The sequence below is a fragment of the Larus michahellis genome, unplaced genomic scaffold (genome assembly GCF_964199755.1).
Source record: "Larus michahellis unplaced genomic scaffold, bLarMic1.1 SCAFFOLD_575, whole genome shotgun sequence".
Classification (NCBI taxonomy): domain Eukaryota; kingdom Metazoa; phylum Chordata; class Aves; order Charadriiformes; family Laridae; genus Larus; species Larus michahellis.
The window spans coordinates 1-16,799 of NW_027436095.1; the positions used below are offsets into that span (position 1 = coordinate 1).

Below are 16,799 nucleotides of genomic sequence, written 5' to 3' on the forward strand. Positions count from 1 at the left end.
TGAGCAGGTTTTTGGGTCGACGAGGTCCAGGGGGTGAGGTTTGGGGGGGCGATTTTGGGGGGACGGGGGGGGTATTTTGGGAGGGGGGGTATTTTGGGACGGAGGGGGGTATTCTGGGGGGACGGGGGGGTATTTTGGGGTGACGGGGGGGGTATTTTGGGGGTACCTCGCTGGAGCCCTGCCGCCCGATGAGCAGGTTTTTGGGTCGACGAGGTCCAGGGGGTGAGGTTTGGGGGGGGAAATTTGGGGGGACGGGGGGGGTATTTTGGGAGGGGGGGTATTTTGGGATGGGGGGGGTATTCTGGGGGGACGGGGGGGTATTTTGGGGCGATGGGGGGGGGTATTTTGGGGGTACCTCGCTGGAGCCCTGCCGCCCGATGAGCAGGTTTTTGGGTCGACGAGGTCCAGGGGGTGAGGTTTGGGGGGGCGATTTTGGGGGGACGGGGGGGGTATTCTGGGGGGACGGGGGGGGTATTTTGGGGCGACGGGGGGGGGGGTATTTTGGGGGTACCTCGCTGGAGCCCTGCCGCCCGATGAGCAGGTTTTTGGGTCGACGAGGTCCAGGGGGTGAGGTTTGGGGGGGCGATTTTGGGGGGACGGGGGGGGTATTTTGGGACGGGGGGGGTATTTTGGGGGGGGGGTATTTTGGGGGTACCTCGATGTAACCCTGCTGGTCGATGAGCAGGTTCTCGGGTTTGAGGTCGCGGTAGATGATGTCCAGGGCGTGCAGGTACTCGAAGGTCAGGACGATTTGGGCGGCGTAAAAACGAGCGTGGGGCTCGCTATGGGGGGGGGGACGGGGGTGGGGGGGGGTGGGGGGGTCAGACGCCCCCTCCCCACCCCCCCACCCCCCACAGACACCCCAGCAACCCCTCCCAGACCCCCCTGGGAACCCCCCGGCTTCCCCCACCAAGACCCTTTCTAAGACCCCCTTGGCCCCCCCCAAAGTCTCCAGACACCCCCCTGAAACACCCACCCCCCCCGCCAAAACACGCCCCCTCCCCCCCCCCTCCAAGACCCCCCCCCCCACCCCGGGACCCCCAAGCCCCTTTCTAGGACCCCCCCCCAATTCCCCAACTCCCCCAAACCCCCTGAAGTCCCCAAGGACCCCCCCAGAGACCCCCCCCCGGGACCCCTCCGAACCCCTCCAAGACCCCAAGACCCCCCCCAAGACCCCTCAACCCCCCCCCCCAAGATCCTTCTTGGAACTCCCCCAAACCCCCCCCCCGGAACCCCCTGAAGTCCCCAAGGACCCCCCAGAGACCCCCCCCGGGACCCCTCTGAACCCCTCCAAGACCCAAGACCCCCCCCCCAAGACCCCTCAACCCCCCCCCCCCTCCAAGATCCTTCTTGGAACTCCCCCAAAACCCCCCCCGGAACCCCCTGAAGTCCCCAAGGACCCCCCCAGAGACCCCCCCGGGACCCCTCTGAACCCCTCCAAGACCCCAAGACCCCCCCGAAGACCCCTCAACCCCCCCCCCTCCAAGATCCTTCTTGGAACTCCCCCAAAACCCCCCCGGAACCCCCTGAAGTCCCCAAGGACCCCCCCAGAGACCCCCCCCCGGGACCCCTCTGAACCCCTCCAAGACCCCAAGACCCCCCCCCCAAGACCCCTCAACCCCCCCCCCCTCCAAGATCCTTCTTGGAACTCCACCAAAACCCCCCCCAGAACCCCCTGAAGTCCCCAAGGACCCCCCCAGAGACCCCCCCCGGGACCCCTCTGAACCCCTCCAAGACCCCAAGACCCTCCCCCCCAAGACCCCTCAACCCCCCCCCCCCTCCAAGATCCTTCTTGGAACTCCCCCAAAACCCCCCCTGGAACCCCCTGAAGTCCCCAAGGACCCCCCCAGAGACCCCCCCCGGGCCCCCTCTGATCCCCTCCAAGACCCCCCCCCAACATCCTTCTTGGAACTCCCCCAAAAGCCCCCCCCCGAAACCTGCTGAAGTCCCCATGGACCCCCCCAGAGACCCTCCCCGGGCCCCCAAGCCCCTTTCTAGGACCCCCCCAATCCCCCGACTCCCCCTGGGAACCCCCTGAAGTCCCCAAGGACCCCCCCAGAGACTCCCCCTGGGACCCCTCTGATCCCCTCCGAGACCCCTCCAGGGACTCCCATAATCCCCGCAATCCCTCCCCCACCCCAGGAAGCCCCAGAAGCCCCCCAAGGACCGTGTCCCCCCCCGTCCCCCCCCCCCGGTTCCTGCTGACCTGAAGCGGCCGATGCGGCGCAGATGGGAGAACATCTCCCCCCCCGGGACGTACTCCATCACCATGTACAGGTTGGAGTTGTCCTGCCAGAGGGGGACATCCCCGGGGGACGGGGGGACACCTTGGGGACAGGCCGGGGGGGGGACAGGGGACGTCCAAAGGGGACGGGGGACACCCCAGGGACCACCCAAGGGGGACAAGGGACACCCCAGGGGGACAGGGGACATCTAAGAGGGACAGAGGACACCCCGGAGACCACCCGAGGGGGAGGAGAGACACCCCAGAGGGACAGGGGACACCTTGGGGACAGCCCGGGTGGGGGGGAGGGGACGTCCAAAGGGGACGGGGGACACCCTGGGGACCAACCGAGGGGGACGAGGGACACCCCAGGGGGACAGGGGACATCTAAGGGGGACAGGGGACACCTTGGGGACCACCTGGGGGGACGGGGGACACGCCGGGGGGACAGGGGACACCTTGGGGACAGCCCGGGGGGGACAGGGGACGTCCAAAGGGGACGGGGGACACCCCAGGGACCACCCGAGGGGGACAAGTGACACCCCAGGGGGACAGGGGACACCTTGGGGACAGCCCGGGGGGGGGACAGGGGACATCCAAAGGGGACGGGGGACACCCCAGGGACCACCCATTGGGGACAAGTGACACCCCAGGGGGACAGGGGACATCTAAGGGGGACAGGGGACACCCCGGGGACCACCCGAGGGGGACGGGGGACACCCCAGGGGGACAGGGGACATCTTGGGGACAGCCCGGGGGGGGACAGGGGACGTCCAAAGGGGACGGGGAACACCCCAGGGACCACCCGAGGGGGACAAGGGACACCCCAGGGGGACAGGGGACACCCCGGGGACCACCCGAGGGGGAGGAGGACACCCCAGGGGGACAGGGGACACCTTGGGGACAGCCCGGGTGGGGGGGAGGGGACGTCCAAAGAGGACGGGGGACACCCCAGGGACCACCCGAGGGGGACAAGGGACACCCCAGGGGGACAGGGGACATCTAAGGGGGACAGGGGACACCCCAGGGACCACCCGAGGGGGAGGAGGGACACCCCAGGGGGACAGGGGACACCTTGGGGACAGCCCGGGGGGGGACAGGGGACATCCAAAGGGGATGGGGGACACCCCAGGGACCACCCGAGGGGGACAAGTGACACCCCAGGGGACAGGGGACATCTAAGGGGGACAGGGGACACCCCGGAGACCACCCGAGGGGGACGGGGGACACCCCAGGGGGACAGGGGACATCTAAGGGGGACAGGGGACACCTTGGGGACCACCTGGGGGGGAAGGGGGACACCCCGGGGGGACAGGGGACACCTTGGGGACAGCCCGGGGGGGACAGGGGACGTCCAAAGGGGACGGGGGACACCCCAGGGACCACCCGAAGGGGACAAGTGACACCCCAGGGGGACAGGGGACACCTTGGGGACAGCCCGGGGGGGGGACAGGGGACATCCAAAGGGGACGGGGGACACCCCAGGGACCACCCATTGGGGACAAGTGACACCCCAGGGGCACAGGGGACATCTAAGGGGGACAGGGGACACCCCAGGGACCACCCGAGGGGGACGGGGGACACCCCAGGGGGACAGGGGACATCTTGGGGACAGCCCGGGGGGGGACAGGGGACGTCCAAAGGGGATGGGGGACACCCCAGGGACCACCCGAGGGGGACAAGGGACACCCCAGGGGGACAGGGGACACCTTGGGGACAGCCCGGGGGGGGGACAGGGGACGTCCAAAGGGGACGGGGGCCACCTCAGGGACCACCCGAGGGGGATGGGGGACACCCCAGGGGGACAGGGGACATCTAAGGGGGACAGGGGACACCCCAGGGACCACCCCAGGGGGAGGAGGGACACCCCAGGGGGACAGGGGACACCTTGGGGACAGCCTGGGGGGGGATGGGGGACATCCAAAGGGGACAGGGACACCCCAGGGACCACCCGAGGGGGACAAGTGACACCCCAGGGGGACAGGGAACACCTTGAGGACAGGGGACACCCCGGGGACCACCCGAGGGGGATGAGGGACACCCCAGGGGGACAGGGGACACCTTGGGGACAGCCCGCGGGGGGACAGGGGACGTCCAAAGGGGACGGGGGACACCCTGGGGACCACCCGAGGGGGACGAGGGACACCCCAGGGGGACAGGGGACATCTAAGGGGGACAGGGGACACCCCGGGGACCACCTGAGGGGGACGGGGGACACCCCAGGGGGACAGGGGACATCTAAGGGGGACAGGGGACACCTTGGGGACCACCCGAGGGGGACGGGGGACACCCCAGGGGGACAGGGGACATCTTGGGGACAGCCCGGGGGGGGACAGGGGACGTCCAACGGGGATGGGGGACACCCCAGGGACCACCCGAGGGGGACAAGGGACACCCCAGGGGGGACAGGGGACACCTTGGGGACAGCCCGGGGGGGGACAGGGGACGTCCAAAGGGGACGGGGGACACCTCAGGAACCACCCAAGGGGGACAAGTGACACCCCAGGGGGACAGGGGACATCTAAGGGGGACAGGGGACACCCCAGGGACCACCCGAGGGGGACAAGTGACACCCCAGGGGGACAGGGGACATCTAAGGGGGACAGCCCGGGGGGGGACAGGGGACGTCCAAAGGGGATGGGGGACACCCCGGGGACCATCTGGGGGGGATGAGGGACACCCCAGGGGGACAGGGGACATCTAAGGGGGACAGGGGACACCCCGGGGACCACCTGGGGGGGACAGGGGACACCTTGGGGACAGCCCGGGGGGGGGGACAGGGGACGTCCAAAGGGGACGGGGGACACCCCAGGGACCACCCGAGGGGGACAAGTGACACCCCGGGGGGACAGGGGACACCTTGGGGACAGCCCGGGTGGGGACAAGGGACGTCCAAAGGGGATGGGGGACACCCCAGGGACCACCCAAGGGGGACAAGTGACACCCCGGGGGGGACAGGGGACACCTTGGGGACAGCCCGGGTGGGGACAGGGGACATCCAAAGGGGACAGGGGACACCCCGGGGACTAACCGAGGGGGACGAGGGACACCCCAGGGGACAAGGGACATCTAAGGGGGACAGGGGACACCCCGGGGACCACCCGAGGGGGAGGTGGGACACCCCAGGGGGACAGGGGACACCTTGGGGACAGCCCGGGGGGGGACAGGGGACATCCAAAGGGGACAGGGGCCACCCCAGGGACCACCCGAGGGGGACAAGGGACACCCCAGGGGGACAGGGGACACCTTGGGGACGGACACCTTGGGGACAACCCGGGGGGAGGGGGGGGGGGCCACCTCGGGGGGACAGGGGACAAGCGGGGGTGAGAGCGACCCCCCCCCCCCCCCCCCCCCCTACACCACCCCCACCCTCCTCCTCCTCACCGCGAGGCCATGGCAATGGCCGACGGCCACCAGCCCGCAGGGGCCACGGGGGGACCCTGGCCCTGGGGACCAACCCAGGGCCATGGCGGGGGGGGGGGGGACGGGGGGGGGACGGGGACACCCCCGGCCTTTTTTTGGGGGGGGTGACGGTGACAGTGGCCACCGGGTCCCCACCTTGAAGGAGTACTCGAGGCGGACGAGGAAGGGGAAGGTGACGGCCTGGAGGATCCGCTTCTCGTTGAGCGTGTGCTCGATCTGCTTCAGCTTCACCACCTTCGAGGGGGGGGGACACGGGGGGGACACCCCCCTGTCACCCTCGGGGGTCACCACCCCCCCCCCCCCACCACCACCACTCCACCCTTGAGGACACCCCCCCTATAACGGGGACACGGCCGGCGGCGGCGTTGGGGACGCTGGGGTCCCTCTAGGAGCGAGGACGAGGAGGTGCCACCACGTTGGGGGACATCGGGGACATCGGGGACACCCCCCCCACACACACACCCCCCCACCACCGCGTTGGGGACAGCGGGGACGCTCCCTGGGACAGAGGACAGCAGTGTGTCCCGGCCCCGTCCCCCCCCAGCTCCGGGGACACGGAGGTGTCCCCAAACCAAATGCCACCAACGTCCCAACTCACGTCGGGGACACCGAGGTCCCCCGAAGACCCACGACGTGAACCCACATCCCCTCGCGTTGGGGACACCGACGTCCCCCCCCATGTTGGGGACACCGAGGTCCCCCAAAGACCAATGACACGAACCCACGTCCCCTCACGTTGGGGACACCGACATCCCCCCCCATGTTGGGGACACCGAGGTCCCCCAAAGACTGATGACACGAACCCGTGTCCCCTCACATTGGCGACATCGGCGTCCCCCCCCATGTTGGGGACACCAGGGACGCTCCCTGGGACAGAGGACAGCAGTGTGTCCCGGCCCCATCGTCCCCCCCCCAGCTCCGGGGACACGGAGGTGTCCCCAAACCAAATGCCACCAACGTCCCAACCCACGTCGGGGACACCGAGGTCCCCCAAAGACCGATGACACGAACCCGTGTCCCCTCACGTTGGGGACACCAGCGTCCCCCCCCACGTTGGGGACAGCGGGGACGCTCCCTGGGACAGAGGACAGCAGTGTGTCCCGGCCCCGTCCCCTGTCCCCCCCCCCCGGGGACACTGAGGTGTCCCCAAACCAAATGCCACCAACGTCCCAACTCACGTTGGGGACACCGAGGTCCCCAAAGACCCACGACACGAACCTGCGTCCCCTCGCGTTGGGGACACCGACGTCCCCCCCCCATGTTGGGGACACCGAGGGTCCCCCAAAGACCGATGACACGAACCCACGTCCCCTCACGTTGGGGACACCGACATCCCCCCCCATGTTGGGGACACCGAGGTCCCCCAAAGACCAATGACACGAACCCGTGTCCCCTCACATTGGGGACATCGGCGTCCCCCCCCCATGTTGGGGACACCAGGGACGCTCCCTGGGACAGAGGACAGCAGTGTGTCCCGGCCCCGTTGTCCCCCCACCCCGGGGACACTGAGGTGTCCCCAAACCAAATGCCACCAACGTCCCAACCCACGTCGGGGACACTGAGGTCCCCAAAGACCCACGACACGAACCTGCGTCCCCTCGCGTTGGGGACACCAACGTCCCCCCCCATGTTGGGGACACCGAGGTCCCCCAAAGACCGATGACATGAACCCGTGTCCCCTCGCGTTGGGGACACCGACGTCCCCCCCCATGTTGGGGACACCGACGTCCCCCAAAGACCGATGACACGAACCCGCGTCCTGTCACATTGGGGACACCAGTGTCCCCCCCCACATTGGGGACACCGAGGTCCCCCAAAGTCCCACGACACGAACCCGCATCCCCTCGCGTTGGGGACACCGACGTCCCCCCCCATGTTGGGGACACCGACGTCCCCCAAAGACCGATGACACGAACCCGTGTCCCCTCACGTTGGGGACACCAGCGTCCCCCCCCATGTTGGGGACAGCGGGGACGCTCCCTGGGACAGAGGACAGCAGTGTGTCCCGGCCCTGTCCCTGTCCCCCCCCCCGGGGACACTGAGGTGTCCCCAAACCAAATGCCACCAACGTCCCCAACTCATGTCAGGGACACCGAGGTCCCCCGAAGACCCACGACACGTCCCCTCGCGTTGGGGACACCGACGTCCCCCCCATGTTGGGGACACCGAGGTCCCCCAAAGACCGATGACACGAACCCGTGTCCCCTCACGTTGGGGACACCAGCGTCCCCCCCCACGTTGGGGACAGCGGGGACGCTCCCTGGGACAGAGGACAGCAGTGTGTCCCGGCCCTGTCCCTGTCCCCCCCCCGGGGACACTGAGGTGTCCCCAAACCAAATGCCACCAACGTCCCCCCCCACGTTGGGGACACCGAGGTCCCCCAAAGACCCACAATGTGAACCCACGTCCCCTCGCGTTGGGGACATCGGTGTCCCCCCCCCACATTGGGGACACCAGAGACGCTCCCTGGGACAGAGGACAGCAGTGTGTCCCGTCCCCGTTGTCGTCCCCCCCCGGGGACACTGAGGTGTCCCCAAACCAAATGCCACCAACGTCCCAACCCACGTCGGGGACACCGAGGTCCCCCGAAGACCCACGACGTGAACCACGTCCCCTCGCGTTGGGGACACCGACGTCCCCCCCCACGTTGGGGACACCGAGGTCCCCCAAAGACCCACAATGTGAACCCACGTCCCCTCGCGTTGGGGACATCGGTGTCCCCCCCACGTTGGGGACACCAGAGACGCTCCCTGGGACAGAGGACAGCAGTGTGTCCCGGCCCCATTGTCCCCCCCCCAGCTCCGGGGACACTGAGGTGTCCCCAAACCAAATGCCACCAACGTCCCAACCCACGTCGGGGACACCGAGGTCCCCCAAAGACCGATGACACGAACCCGTGTCCCCTCACGTTGGGGACACCAGCGTCCCCCCCCACGTTGGGGACAGCGGGGACGCTCCCTGGGACAGAGGACAGCAGTGTGTCCCGGCCCCGTCCCTGTCCCCCCCCCCGGGGACACTGAGGTGTCCCCAAACCAAATGCCACCAACGTCCCAACTCACGTTGGGGACACCGAGGTCCCCAAAGACCCACGACACGAACCTGCGTCCCCTCGCGTTGGGGACACCGACGTCCCCCCCCATGTTGGGGACACCGAGGTCCCCCAAAGACCGATGACACGAACCCGTGTCCCCTCACATTGGGGACATCGGCGTCCCCCCCCATGTTGGGGACACCAGGGACGCTCCCTGGGACAGAGGACAGCAGTGTGTCCCGGCCCCGTTGTCCCCCACCCCGGGGACACTGAGGTGTCCCCAAACCAAATGCCACCAACTCCCAACCCACGTCGGGGACACTGAGGTCCCCAAAGACCCACGACACGAACCTGCGTCCCCTCGCGTTGGGGACACCAACGTCCCCCCCCATGTTGGGGACACCGAGGTCCCCCAAAGACCGATGACATGAACCCGTGTCCCCTCGCGTTGGGGACACCGACGTCCCCCCCCATGTTGGGGACACCGACGTCCCCCAAAGACCGATGACACGAACCCGCGTCCTGTCACATTGGGGACACCAGTGTCCCCCCCCCACATTGGGGACACCGAGGTCCCCCAAAGTCCCACGACACGAACCCGCATCCCCTCGCGTTGGGGACACCGACGTCCCCCCCATGTTGGGGACACCGACGTCCCCCAAAGACCGATGACACGAACCCGCGTCCCCTCACGTTGGGGACACCAGCGTCCCCCCCACGTTGGGGACAGCGGGGACGCTCCCTGGGACAGAGGACAGCAGTGTGTCCCGGCCCTGTCCCTGTCCCCCCCCCCCGGGGACACTGAGGTGTCCCCAAACCAAATGCCACCAACGTCCCAACTCACGTTGGGGACACCGAGGTCCCCAAAGACCCACGACACGAACCTGCGTCCCCTCGCGTTGGGGACACCGACGTCCCCCCCCATGTTGGGGACACCGAGGTCCCCCAAAGACCGATGACACGAACCCGTGTCCCCTCACATTGGGGACATCGGCGTCCCCCCCCATGTTGGGGACACCAGGGACGCTCCCTGGGACAGAGGACAGCAGTGTGTCCCGGCCCCGTTGTCCCCCCACCCCGGGGACACTGAGGTGTCCCCAAACCAAATGCCACCAACGTCCCAACCCACGTCGGGGACACTGAGGTCCCCAAAGACCCACGACACGAACCTGCGTCCCCTCGCGTTGGGGACACCAACGTCCCCCCCCATGTTGGGGACACCGAGGTCCCCCAAAGACCGATGACATGAACCCGTGTCCCCTCGCGTTGGGGACACCGACGTCCCCCCCCATGTTGGGGACACCGACGTCCCCCAAAGACCGATGACACGAACCCGCGTCCTGTCACATTGGGGACACCAGTGTCCCCCCCCCACATTGGGGACACCGAGGTCCCCCAAAGTCCCACGACACGAACCCGCATCCCCTCGCGTTGGGGACACCGACGTCCCCCCCCATGTTGGGGACACCGACGTCCCCCAAAGACCGATGACACGAACCCGCGTCCCCTCACGTTGGGGACACCAGCGTCCCCCCCACGTTGGGGACAGCGGGGACGCTCCCTGGGACAGAGGACAGCAGTGTGTCCCGGCCCTGTCCCTGTCCCCCCCCCCCGGGGACACTGAGGTGTCCCCAAACCAAATGCCACCAATGTCCCAACCCACGTCGGGGACACCGAGGTCCCCAAAGACCCACGACGTGAACCCACGTCCCCTCGCGTTGGGGACACCGACGTCCCCCCCCACATTGGGGACACCGAGGTCCCCCAAAGACCGATGACACGAACCCGTGTCCCCTCACACTGGGGACATCGGTGTCCCCCCTCCACGTTGGGGACACCAGAGACGCTCCCTGGGACAGAGGACAGCAGTGTGTCCCGGCCCCGTTGTCCTCCCCCCCCCCGGGGACACTGAGGTGTCCCCAAACCAAATGCCACCAACGTCCCAACCCACGTCGGGGACACCGAGGTCCCCAAAGACCCACGACACGAACCCGCGTCCCCTCGCGTTGGGGACACCAACGTCCCCCCCCATGTTGGGGACACCGAGGTCCCCCAAAGACCAATGACACGAACCCGTGTCCCCTCGCGTTGGGGACATCGGTGTCCCCCCCCCACGTTGGGGACAGCGGGGACGCTCCCTGGGACAGAGGACAGCAGTGTGTCCCGGCCCCGTTGTCCCCCCACCCCGGGGACACTGAGGTGTCCCCAAACCAAATGCCACCAATGTCCCAACCCACGTCGGGGACACCGAGGTCCCCAAAGACCCACGACGTGAACCCACGTCCCCTCGCGTTGGGGACACCGACGTCCCCCCCCACATTGGGGAACACCGAGGTCCCCCAAAGACCGATGACACGAACCCGTGTCCCCTCACACTGGGGACATCGGTGTCCCCCCTCCACGTTGGGGACACCAGAGACGCTCCCTGGGACAGAGGACAGCAGTGTGTCCCGGCCCCGTTGTCCTCCCCCCCCCCGGGGACACTGAGGTGTCCCCAAACCAAATGCCACCAACGTCCCAACCCACGTCGGGGACACCGAGGTCCCCAAAGACCCACGACACGAACCCGCGTCCCCTCGCGTTGGGGACACCGACGTCCCCCCCCATGTTGGGGACACCGAGGTCCCCCAAAGACCGATGACACGAACCCACGTCCCCTCACGTTGGGGACACCGACATCCCCCCCCATGTTGGGGACACCGAGGTCCCCCAAAGACCGATGACACGAACCCGTGTCCCCTCGCATTGGGGACACCAGTGTCCCCCCCCACGTTGGGGACAGCGGGGACGCTCCCTGGGACAGAGGACAGCAGTGTGTCCCGGCCCTGTCCCTGTCCCCCCCCCCGGGGACACTGAGGTGTCCCCAAACCAAATGCCACCAACATCCCTCCCCACGTCAGGGACACCGACGTCCCCCAAAGACCGATGACACGAACCCGCGTCCCGTCACATTGGGGACACCAGTGTCCCCCCCCCACACTGGGGACACCGAGGTCCCCCAAAGTCCCACGGCGCGAACCCGCGTCCCCTCGCGTTGGGGACACCGACGTCCCCCCTCCAACACCGGGGGCACCGAGGTGTCCCCCACGGCCATCCCCCACCGCTCTTCCCCCTGACGCTGGGGTGGGGGGGGTGGGGGGGTCTAGATGCCACCGCCGCCCCCCCTCGGGCCGTGTCCCCGTCCCTGTCACCTTCTGCTTATCGAGGATCTTCATGGCGTAGTGGTCGCCCAGGCTCCGGTGTCGCACCAACATGACGCGCCCGAAGGAGCCCGTCCCCAGCGTGCGGATACGCTCGAACTGGTCCAGACTGGCCGTGTTCTGGGGACGGGGACATGGCAGTGTCACACACCCCCTCCCCCCCCCCAAACCCCCCCCCCCCCCCGGCGTCTCCTGTGTGATGGGAGGGGACGGGGGACACCCCAAAAGGCCCCTGAGTGACGGCAGGGGACGGGGGACACCCCCAAGGGACACGGGAGCCCCCCGAAGGGGACCCCCCCAATGGGACCCCGAGTGATGGGAGGGGACCGGGACCCCCCCTAAAGGGACAAGGGACCCCCCCTCCAAGGGACCCTGAGTGACGGGAGGGGACGGGGGACACCCCCAAGGGACACGGGAGCCCCCCGAAGGCGACAGGGGACCCCCCAGGGGGACCCCGAGTGATGGGAGGGGACAGGGATTCCCCCCAAAAGGACAAGGGACCCCCCCCCTCCAAGGGACCCTGAGTGACGGGAGGGGACGGGGGACACCCCAAAGGGCCAGGGGAGCCCCCAAGGGGACCCCAAGTGATGGGAGGGGACGGGGGACACCCCCAAGGGACACGGGAGCCCCCCGAAGGCAACAGGGGACCCCCCAAGGGGACCCCGAGTGATGGGAGGGGACCGGGACCCCCCCTAAAGGGACAAGGGACCCCCCCTCAAAGGGACCCTGAGTGACGGGAGGGGACAGGGGACACCCCGAAGGGACACGGGAGCCCCCCGAAGGGGACAGGGGACCCCCCAGGGAGACCCCAAGTGATGGGAGGGGACAGGGACCCCCCCCAAAGGGACCCTGAGTGACGGGAGGGGACGGGGGACACCCCCAAGGGACACGGGAGCCCCTTGAAGGGGACAGGGGACCCCCCAGGGGGACCTCAAGCTCAGGAAGGGGACCAGGACCCCCCCAAAGGGACAAGGGACCCCCCCCAAAGGGACCCTCAGTGATGGGAGGGGACAGGGAACCCCCCAAAGGGCCAGGGGACCCCACAAGGGGACCCCCAAGGGGACCCCAAGTGATGGGAGGGGACGGGGGACACCCCCAGGGGACAGGGGACCCCCCAGGGGGACCCTGAGTGATGGGAGGGGACAGGGACCCCCCCCAAAGGGACAAGGGACCCCCCCCTCAAAGGGACCCTGAGTGACGGGAGGGGACGGGGGACACCCCCAAGGGACAGGGGACCCCCCAGGGGGACCTCAAGCTCAGGAAGGGGACCAGGACCCCCCCCAAAGGGACAAGGGACCCCCCCCAAAGGGACCCTCAGTGATGGGAGGGGACCGGGACCCCCCCCAAAGGGACAAGGGACCCCCCCCCCAAAGGGACCCTGAGTGACAGGAGGGGACTGGGAGCGCCCCCCCCCCCCAAAGTCCCCAAGGGAGGGGACAAAGCCCTCCCTCAAGGGGACAAGGGAGACCCCCCCCCCCCCGAAAGTCCCCAGGGAGGGGGACACGGGACCCCCCCGCTCCTTGCGGGGTTGGGGGGGGGATGAGAGGGGACCCCCCCGGAGGGGGCACGGGGGACACGGGGACAAGGAGGGGGGGACGCGGCAGGTGGGGGGGGGGGGGACACACGTACCTGGGCCGGATTCTCCCATTTTTTAAGAAAATCTTCCTTGGCCCGGGCCAAAAACTCCTTCACTGGGGGGGGGGGGGGACACATTGGGGGGGGGGGTGTGTGACATTAAGGGGGGGGGGGACACCACTGTGGGGACAGCACCAGCCCTTGCCCCCCCTCCCCTCCCCTCCCCCCCCCCCAGCCCCCTCCAAGGGACCCAGACATCCCCCCCCCCCCCCCCCAGTGTCCCCATGTGTCCCCCCCCCACAGAGGACGCTGTGTGTGTGTGTGTGTCCCCCTTGTCACCGTGTCCCCCCCCCCCCGCCCCCCCCTCACCGTCCTCCATGGCCGGGTGGACGAAGGCCTTTGGGAGCCGCCGCTGGGCAATGACCCCGGGGACAAGGGGGGGGGGGACAACAACACCCCCCCGGCGGGGGGACACACACCAGACTTTGGCCCCAGGAACACACGTGGCCCACTCCGGCCTCGCCCCCCCCCCCACCCCCCCCCACCCCCCCCCGAAGCCCCTCCCAGTATGGCCCAGTAGAGCCTGAACGTCCCAGTATCAGCACTATGGGGGGGGGGATAAAAAAGGGAGGGGGGCCCTTTGAAACCCACCCCCCCCCCCTCAATCAGGGTGACCCCCCCCCCCGGGGTCCCCCTGTTCCCTCAAAACCCCCCCCACCCCCAAATACCCCAATAACCACCAGTGCCCCCCCCCCCAATCCCCTAATAACCCCCCCCGGGTCCCCTCTCAGTCCCCCCCCCCCCAAACACCCTTTGATGCCCCCTCCGTCCCCTCTGCCCCCCCTCCCGCCCCCCGATGTCCCCTCTCTCCCCCCCGGTACCGCCTGGGTCCCCCCCAGCCTTTGTTCAGGGACCCCCCCGGGGAAATGGGGGGGGGGTGGGGGTCGGGCCTGCACCAGCCACACCCCATTCCCCCCCCCCCCCCGCCCCCCCCAACCCCCGGGGGAGACCCAGGCGTCCGGGCTCCGCAGCGCCCCCCCCCCCCCGCCAAGCCCCTTCCCCCGTCCCCACCCCCTCTAGGACCCAGGGGACGCCCCGGCGCCGCACCTGCCGAAGCCCCGCCCCTTCCCCGCAGGCCACGCCCCCATCCCCAATGGCAACGCCCCACCGGGCCCAACCCCTTCCCCCCCGCCCCCCACAAAGCCCCCGCCCCTTCTCGGCAACCCCGCCGTGCCCCGCCCACCCCCCCCCCCCGTCCCCATGGCAACCCACCCGACCCCGCGCGGGCCGCACACCGTCGGCTAAGCCCCGCCCTTTCCCCCCTAAGCCGCGCCCCGTCGCCACGGCAACCGGGCGCAGGCCACGCCCTCCCTCTAAGCCACGCCCCTTCCCCAACGTGCCCCGAGCCGCCCCCCCCCCCCCGTTGCAACGGCAACGGCGCGGGCCACGCCCCTTCCCCAAGCCCCGCCCACGCTCTCTCCGTTATTGGCGGGGGGGGGGGGGAGGGAGACACCCCCGGCTCCCCGCCCGGACCGGGGGGTGGACAACGGGAACAACGGTACCCCCGGGGACCCCCCGCTTCCCGGGACCTCCCTCAACAACAAGCGGCCCCGGTGCAGCCCCCCACCCCGGGGCTCAGCCCGGCGTCCCCCGGGCCCGGTAGCTCCGGTTCGCCTCAAGCGGGCCCGGTCCCCCCTCACTCACCCCGGTCCCCCCTCCCCAACCCCGGCCCCGGCTCCCCCCGGCCCCGCAGGCCCCAGCCGGGCCCGGTTCGGTCCCCCGGCCCCGTTTCCGGTGCCGGTTCCCGGTGCCGGTTTCTCACCGCTCTCCAGCTCCCCGCCCTTCTTGGCGGCGGCGGCGTTGCCCATGTCGGGCCCCGGCGGCTCCGCGCTCGGCCCGGCCCGGCCCGGCCGCCCGCTCCCGGCGGCCCGCCCCGCCCCGCCCCTCCCGCCGCCCATTGGTCGACCCGCTCGACCCCGCGCTTCCCCATTGGTCGCCACCCCGCCGGCGCCCGCCCCCTCCCCGCCGCCATTGGGCCCGGCCGCCGCGGCGGCACCGCCCCTCCATTGGTTGGGGGAGCCGTCCCTCCGGCGCTCGGCCCGCCCCCGCCCGCCGCTCATTGGCTGCGCCCGGATAAAAATAGAACCCGGGGGCAGCGGGGAAGGGGGCGGGGCTTCATGAGGGGAGGGGGCGGGGCCAAGCGGGGCTGTGGGCGGGGTCGGGCAAGGGGCGGGGTCTGTGGAAGGGGCGTGGCCAACCGGCGAGGGGCGGGGACAGCGGGGAGGTGGGCGGAGCTTTGTGGAGATTGACAGGTGGGGCGGGGCCGGGCGGGGCGACCCCGGGGGGGGGCGGGCGGCGGGGGGGGGGGGGAGGGCCAGTAGCCCCCCCCGGGGGAAAAGAAGGGGTTGGTGGTTGCCCCGGTGGGCGGGGCGGTAGCCCAGGGAGGGAGGGGGCGGGGTCTATCACCATGGGTGGGCGGGGCTCCACACAGCCTTTCCCGGAAGTGGGCGGGGCTCCCCGCCCTCCACCAATGGAGAGTGGGAAGGGGCGGGGCTTAAGGGAGTGGGCTCCGCCCCCCCCCCATGGGGTGGGGGAGCCTCATTCCCGCGTGCCCCAGCCCCGTTAATTAACCCACCCTCTTTAATTAATTAATTAACCTCCCCCTCCATTCCCCTACACCCCCCCCCAGCCCCTGGGGGGCCCTAAGGAGCCCCACCGTTAATTCCCCTCCCCTTAATTAATGAGCTAATCAGCCCTCTCCTTAATTACCCCGGCTCATTAACATATGCTAAGTAGCCCCAGCGCTAATTACAGTCATTAGCCGGGCTCCTGCTACACCGCCTGCTCTTAATTAGTCGTTAGCGGGGGGGGGGGCCCTTGTTAATTGGCCTAATGAACTTCACACACACACACACACACACACCCCCCGGGTCAATTCCCAGGTGGATCCGGGTTGGGTTTTACCCCCCAGCTCCATTCCCGGGGTGGATCCAGGCCGGGTTTTCCCCCCCCAGTCCATTCCCGGGACAGATCCAGGCCGGGTTTTACCCCCAGTCCAGGTTTTACTCCCCGTTCGGGGCCAGGATTTCCCCCCCCCATTCTTGGGCGGATCCAGGCCGGGTTTTCCCCCCCCAGGGCCGGGTTTTCCCCCCAGCTCCATTCCCGGGGTGGATCCAGGCCGGGTTTTACCCCCCCCCCCCCCCAGTCTGTTCCGGGGTGGATCCGGTCCGGGGTTTTCCCCGGCTTTTCCCCCCCCAGTCCATTCCCGGGGCGGATCCAGGGCGGGTTTTACCCCCCCCCCTACGCTCCCCCCCCCCCCCCAGTCTGTTCCGGGGTGGATCCGGTC

The 16,799-nt window shown here is 69.7% G+C and overlaps 1 protein-coding gene across 1 annotated transcript; it reads right to left on the reverse strand.

The window, feature by feature from the left end:
• Positions 1-21: 21 nt before the first annotated feature.
• LOC141736923 (uncharacterized) lies at positions 22-15,394 on the reverse strand (the record flags this gene model as incomplete). The annotated part of the gene is made up of 6 exons (XM_074571571.1): positions 15,276-15,394; positions 13,508-13,569; positions 11,870-11,998; positions 5,783-5,881; positions 2,207-2,289; positions 22-782 (listed from the first exon to the last, which is right to left on the reverse strand). Coding segments are annotated over exons 1-6 (1,180 nt in total), but the record flags the coding sequence as incomplete, so codon positions are not given.
• Between the last annotated feature and the right edge of the window lie 1,405 nt (positions 15,395-16,799).